The sequence below is a fragment of the Suricata suricatta genome, chromosome 10 (genome assembly GCF_006229205.1).
Source record: "Suricata suricatta isolate VVHF042 chromosome 10, meerkat_22Aug2017_6uvM2_HiC, whole genome shotgun sequence".
Classification (NCBI taxonomy): Eukaryota; Metazoa; Chordata; class Mammalia; order Carnivora; family Herpestidae; genus Suricata; species Suricata suricatta.
In genome coordinates this window covers 23,705,556-23,712,910 of record NC_043709.1, presented here as the reverse complement: position 1 = coordinate 23,712,910, position 7,355 = coordinate 23,705,556, and the positions used below count along the sequence as shown (strand labels likewise).

At 49.6% G+C, this 7,355-nt stretch overlaps 1 protein-coding gene across 2 annotated transcripts in view; it reads left to right on the top strand.

The window, feature by feature from the left end:
* The first annotated feature begins 245 nt into the window (after nucleotides 1-245).
* The window catches only part of ELK3 (ETS transcription factor ELK3), a 38,451-nt gene continuing 31,341 nt past the window's right edge, over nucleotides 246-7,355 (top strand). For both annotated transcript variants that reach the window (XM_029953423.1, XM_029953422.1), the window contains exon 1: nucleotides 246-454. In XM_029953423.1, the coding sequence (XP_029809283.1) occupies nucleotides 248-454 (207 nt within the window). In that variant the 5' untranslated portion in view covers nucleotides 246-247. The remainder of the gene's footprint in view (nucleotides 455-7,355) is intronic.

Here is a 7,355-nt window from a genome sequence, read left to right as displayed (position 1 = left end):
CGCCCGAGGAGGTGTGTGCCGTGACTACAGGGATCACGGGGCTTCCCTGTGTGTCTGACTCGTGGCCCTTTACAAAAATGCATTCAGAAGGCACCTGAATCCAAATGGCCTGTGAAAGTGACTTTTTTGTTAGGTTCACTGGGGGAGGAATGGCAGGAGATGAGGCACTCATCCGGGGACCCCATCCCTAGCACCCTGCGTCACACCTGTGTGGACCGGCTCTCACTCGGCCTCCTTTCCCCCAGGTATGGAGAGCGCGATCACACTGTGGCAGTTCCTGTTGCAGTTGCTGCTAGACCAGAAGCATGAGCATCTGATCTGCTGGACCTCCAGCGATGGCGAATTCAAGCTCCTCAAAGCGGAAGAAGTGGCCAAACTGTGGGGACTCCGTAAGAACAAGACAAACATGAACTACGACAAGCTGAGCAGAGCCCTTCGATACTATTATGACAAGGTAAGCCCTCGACCTTTTGGGAGACCAGGGGACGGCTGTGGGTGGCCGCACGGCTACAGGCCTATTTCATTGATGAAAGCAGAGAATCATGGGCCATAAAGTCAATTAGAAAAATCAAATAGAGGCAATTAATGCAGGGAGGTGGCGGTTGGTGGAGGAGAGAGAGCTGTGCTATGGCGATTTGTTTTCTGGAAGCCCTTTGGGTGTTCCTGTGGGTCAGATTTTGTGCGCTCTGCGTTTTCACCTGTGGTTGCTGCAGACCTTGGCTAACAACAGACATGGGTGGTGGGGAGGTTCTAGGGCCTCCCTCATCTTTAGTTGCTTGAGTGACGGAATGAATGTTAAAATCTAGAAAGTCTGTTTATCCTGGGTCTTTTCCTAGGAATTTGGTAGCTTGGGTAGGTTCATTAACAATTCAGTGCCTCAGTGTCTTCATGTATAAAATGGGAATCATAGTATTTCCATCTTGGGATTGTTATGAAGACTAAACACGTTCAGCATGTAGAACGATGCTTGCTACCAACCTGGGGTTTGCACCTTTCCTGGGAAAGTTCCCTCATTGAAAGAAAAACCATTTTCCTTTTTAAGTCTCAGAGATGAGTCAGGGTGCTTTGTTAAGCGATAACACAGCATAGTTGCCAAAGCAGGGACAGTTGGGGTGAGTTTTAACGCATTTCTGGAAAAGCAGTTACTGTGCTTGCTAGGGCAAAATTATTGCTATTTAGAGGTAATCATTTCAGGCCTGTAATTTTGGCCATTTCTGCGTGATCTGTTGTTGCTGTATATTTAGCCTCATAGATATAAAGACTTTGAGTCCTAAGAAGGGTAAGCTTTTGTTCTGGTTTTGCTGTTCCTATTGAAAGGTGAATTAAAAGCTGATTTAAATATTAGTTCCTGATCTATATTTAGTGCCTGCCTTTTGCCAACCTCTTTGGAATTCAAGACAGAAGGATTACACATCTCAGGAAGTGGAGGCATCATTAATTATAAAGTGTTCCTTTATATGATCGTAATTACATATGATTATGTCATTGAAATGTTAAAGGTGCTTTCCTTTAATGTAGCAATTAATTAGTTCTGGCTTAACGCAGAGTCCTACTAAGATGTAAAAGCACTTCTTGTAAATTGCACGTCTGAAAGCCTTTCAGAGCGTTTATTGTTTTGCATTTCCCCCCAGGTTCTAAGTTGCACATGGGAATTGGGGCCCTTCTGAAGGAAAACAGTCCTCATGCCTTTTGGCAGGGGGCCTAAAAGCAAGGCTTTGAGACTAAAAAAATGTATTGTTTAAAACCAAGGTGTCAACGATAAGGAGCCCTGCCTCAGTGTCTGTGACTCATTGTCTCCCTCCTCCTGGCCTGGGCCTGGGGGCTAAGAATTGTGTGTCTTCAGCGTGTCTTCACCGTGAAGGAAGGTCATGGGCTGGAAAAGACTCCTAGAAAGACTAGCAGAGCCATCGCTATTTAGACTCTACCTGATCTCTTGGCAGACCTTAGATGTCTAGGGAAGGTCATCCCAGGGCCTTCGGTCACTGGGTGTGTTTTGGTGCCTTCTGTGTCTCAGGCACCGTCTGCCTTAGCACAAGCTGCCCTTGACTCATTTAAACTACCGCAGCCTCTTGAGATGGACCTGGCCCCTCTCCTTTTACACACGGCACAGGACGGCTTTGCGGAGAAGGCTGCCCACATGTCTGCAGCCAGGCAGCAGTAGAGCCAGGATTTGAACCCAGCTTGTCTGCCCACATTTTTATGCCCTACCTTCTGGGCCATTTGTTTCCTTTGCCTCCTGAATATTTGAGTTCCAGGCAGGCACTCGGGTAGCACAAGATTGTATTTGTTTATTATCAAGCACTTCAGTATTGAAGGACTACGGTGTGCGCTGTGCCTTAGGTCAAGCCCAAGGCCCTGATGACCGATGATGCCCGGTGTGGTTACTCATCCCGCCGTCCTCTTCCTCTCCCATGGGGGCTGAGCTTGGGGTTTGGCCATGTGACCTTTGAGGAGCCAGCGGTGCTGACAGTGAGGGGAGGAGCAGCCCTTGTCCAGTGTGTCACGCGGGCTTGGCCACCAGGGGAAGACGCCTTATGTTCTTCCTTCCACATGCATACACAATACCTATGTGTGTACACGACACACACGTGTACAAAGTACATGTGTCATGGACACACTGTACATGTGCACACACTATGCATGTGTGCACGCTATGCATGTGTATGCAGTGTACACGTATATGTACACAGTGCACATACGCATGTATGAGATACATGCACATATATGCAATATGCATTCATGAGCACAATGCAGGTGCAAAATACATGCACATACATATACACAGTATATGTGTATACACAACTCCTATGTGTACACCGAATATACATGTGTACGCATACCATGTATGTGTTCATGTACACAGTACACATGTGAGTGTATGCAATATACATGTGTGTGTGCACACTACACGTGTGTACGTAATATACATGGGCATGTACACAACACATATATGCACATGAGCATTTGAATCTTTCTCATGATTCAAATGAAATGTTCTCAAATGATTAGTAAGTATGATCATTGGGCTCCTGATACAGTTTAAAATGCAAAGGGAGGAAGGGAGGGGAGCAGAGGATGAAGGGGAGCTGGGGAGTGGAGAGGGCCTGGAGGAGGGAGGAACAGAGAGGGGAGGGAAAGGAGAGGAGAAGGAGAATGGCAACAGTCACAAAATTTTTAGTAAACTTTACATTTCACGATGAACGCTTGAAATTTCAACTTTGCCAACATTGCTCTGTGACTATATCTATATGTTGAACCATTAGAAATTGCCAGTATCTGACCATTTTTGACCCACAAAAATGGCAGTGTCAAATGGTTTGGTTTCTAACTGGAGAGAGAATTAAGGGAGGGTCTCTGGGACTGTGAAGCTCCTGGCCACGTGGCCACTCGTTGGGGTGCCCATCCCGCACTGCTGGCGTTCCTCACGGTCACCTGGCTCTCAGTGTGGCCCTTCCTCTGTCCTTCCCTCCTGTGCATCCTTGGCTTCCTTCCTAAAATGGGTATGACAGTAGAGCCTGCACCATGGGGCGGCCACGAGGCAGTGCTGGGGATTAGCTGAGTTCACATATGGTCAGTTCTGAGAACAGTGCTCAGAAAAACATTGGGTTCTACACGGTATTAACCAGAGTAATGATTCAGATGATATTTTCATCCGTAATTTGAAAACTTGAGGCAGGTGCACAGAAGAAAACTGGGACCTGTGTGCCTCCTTCCTGCACAAGCACACGAGATCCAGGGGTTAACAGCGCTTCTCCTGTCCGAGCTCCCACAAGCGCTTTGTTGTCATGCTTCTCGGTGGCTGAAGGTGATGACCACGGTTTGCTTACCCAACTGCCGATCTTTATTTAATTATGCTGTTCTGAAATTCAGCGACTAAGACACCTTAATGTTTACTTATGTATTTATTTAATGTTTATCTTAGAGAGAGGACGATTGGGGGAAGGGCAGAGAGGAGGAGAGAGAGAGAATCCTAAGGACTCTGTGCTCTCAACACAGAGCCTGACAAGGGGCTTGAATTCAGGATCCAAAATCAAGGCCTACAACCGAGGCACTCCAGGGCACCCCAAGATGCTTTATTATTTTTTTTAATTTTCTTTTTTTTGATATATATTTTTTAATTTTTTTAATGTTTTAATTCATTTTTGATACAGAGAGAGACAGAGCATGAGAGGGGGAAGGTCAGAGAGAGAAGGAGACACAGAACCGGAAGCAGGCTCCAGGCTCTGAGCTAGCTGTCAGCACAGAGCCTGATGCGGGGCTCGAACCCACGAACGTGAGATCTGACCTGAGCCAAAGTCAAAGGCTTAACCAACTGAGCCACCCAGGCGCCCCCCAAGATGCTTTAATATTTAACTGATGCTTCCTTGCCCCTCTGAATCCAAGTGCACGCCTCTCCATGCACCCTCAGTTGGAGCCGGTCTCCGTGTTCCCTGTGCTCCCTGAGCAGACAGCCAGGGCGTTACACCCTGCGCTCTCCCGGCCAGAGTCCAGTGGTCCCTCTGCCTCTGAGTCTCAGTTCACCCATGGGAAAGGAAGCCTCACACTAGCGCCTTCCCTCATCAGATAGTGTGAGATGCAATGTGACCACTTGTACGAGGTGCTCACCACAGCGTCAGGCACCTATTAGGTGCACGTTCAATACATGCTCATCATTTCTCTGATCCGTGTTTGTGTAATGTATTGTGTTGTGTGACAGTCGCCTGCTTGTATAGCTGCCTTCCTCACAAACTCGTCTTCACTGTGGTCTCCCGCTTACCCACTTCTGTTGTTCTGGCACCTCATACAGGGTCTGACTTGTAGGAGTGGCTCGATCAATGTGAAATGCAAGAGCAATTGGATAACATAATGAAGCAGACACCACCCAAATACCAATCACTTATGTAATGAAAGGTGGCATTAAGTACGTGCTAAACTCAAACGCAGAGTGACAGCAGGGCCGTGCTCCCTCTGAGACCCTAGGTAAATCATCCCTTGCTTCTTCCTAATTTCTGGAAGTGGCTGTTGGTCCTTGGTGGTCCTCAGCTTTTAGATGTGTCACTCCAGTCTCTGTACTGTCACGTGATGTTATTCCTGTGTGTCTGTGTCCAAATTTCCTTCTTCTAGGGACACCAATTCATTTGGATGAAGGGCCACCCTAAGGACCTCCTCTTAATTACATCTGTAAAACCCAATTTCCAAGTGAGGTCACATTCACAGGTGCCAGGGGTCAGGACTTCAACATTTCTGTTTGGGGGACATACTGCAGTTTGTAATGTGCACATGTATTTTAGACACCGTGAGGCTCTCTTGTGGGTTCACAAAGTTACAGAGGGAGAGCCTTGGAGATGACGGTTTGATGCAACACACTCCGAAGGAAAACTACTTCCCATGACACAGACAGCAGGTGTGACGCTAGATTCTGTGCCAGGCACATCATGGCAGTGGCACTGTGCTGGGTCCCTAGGGTGGGAGCAAGGATGAAGAAGATGAGTCTGGCCTTGGCAGGAGTCAGAGTCTTGGGGAATTCAGCACCTTCCTGCTCTGGAAGAGCCTGCAGTTCTAATAGAGGACTTGGATGGGAAGAAAAGCCCACCCTGGGGATGCCCGGGTGGCTCAGTAGGTTATGCGTCTGACTCTTGGTCTCAGCTCAGGTTGATCTCAGGGTCATGAGTTCAAACCCTGAGCTGGGCATGGAGCATAGTTATGGGGGCGGGGAAACTACCACAATAACTCCAATCCTGGCTTAGCAGTGCCTGTGGCCTGAGGCCTCTGAGGTTCCTTCCGCAGCCTGCATTTCTGTGGATTGCCCATCACACGTGTTAGGGACAGCTGGAGGGGCAGGAGTTGTGACTGAGCACTGCCAAGGACCTGCTTCCCCACTTAGAGCCTTTGAAGAGGCTGCTGGGCAAACCCATGTCGAATCCCAAGAAGCGAGTCGTGTCCATACTGGGCTGCAGTGCGTTTTCTTCCTCGGGCCTGGACTGAAGGCCCCCAGTCCGCTTGGAAACACACAGGTCAGACAAGGAGCCTGTGTCTGAGCCCGGGAGCCCAGAGACCAGAGCTCCTCTGTTCAGTCACCCCCCCAAACCACACGTTTTCTGCGGCCTCACTGTCCTCCTTGGACATGGCTTTGTTTGTCCTAGATCTATGGTTGGATTTTTGGGGTGGGGTTTGTTTCTTGTCTTTCTTAGAGTCTTCTGAGTCTTCCAGAGGGTCCTTTTATAATCCAATGTGAGAGTAAGGATCTCTTTCAGTGGTTTTCTTTGTTAATGAGTCTAACAACTCTGTTTCACTCCTTAACAATGTCAGACAGACTTGGGTTTTAAATCTCTCATCTTGGGGTGGAGAAGTGGGGGGGGAGGGTCAAAGCCCAGAGCATACCTGTAAGTGGCCCCATGAGCTAGCCACACCCCTGGGCCCAAGCTCAAGGCCCGTGAGGCACTGCTGTGATCCACAGCATCTGTCCACCTCTTGAGTCAGTTCTGGGTGGTTTTTAGTCACATGTCTGTCTCTTTCTTTCACCCCTTCCTTTTTTCTTCCCGGGCTCAACCTCTCCTTTGAGAACATGGCCCCCCCCCTTGAATGGCTCTGGGGCTGGTCAGGGAGACAGACCCGCAAGGCAGTTATAATAGAGCATGAGCCTGGCCATGACACCAGCAGCAGCCAGGACAGGGGAGGGACCTAAAGGCAGAGAGAAAGCCCCCAGAGTTCAAGACATCTGCCCCTGTGTGGAGCAATGAGAATGGGTTTCAGGCTGAACCAATTTGGGAACGGATGTACTGAGAAAGGGAACAGCATGTGCAAAGGCAGGAGACGTGAGAGAGTTTGGCTTTTTTGATTTCCCAGGGGAATTCCCGGGCTTTTCCGGGGAACGCAGTGGAGGAGGGGGTGGGAAGAGTGAGGGGGGAATGGAGCATGGAGCCTGTCATGTGGAAGGAAGGCTTGGAACTTTGTGGCGAGGGCTGAAAGCCAGAGAGTGCCGTGGTCAGATTTGCATTTTAGAAATAAAAGTCTTGTCTCCCATTGCTCTTCTTGGTGTTGCTGCTGTCGCACTCCGGCCCCCCCTCCGCCCCCTAAAGCCCTGATCTTTCTGGCCAGTTACCACATACTGATCTCTCCGGGCTGGCCAAGCGGGCTCTCTCCTGCCTTCAGGTCTCGGTGTGCACGCCCCTCCCTGGGGGAGAAGGAGCCCGGGGGGGGGGGGGGGGGGCTGCCACTTGCACACACATGATGCGCCGCAGCCGGTGACTCCTGTGGAAGGCGCTCCGGCCGCAGACTCCCTGCGCTGGCTGCGGGAGACCTCAGCGCTGACGCAATCCCTGTCCTCTTCTGTCCGGCAGAGCTCTTGTCCTTGTTGTTGTTGGCGTTAAGCATTC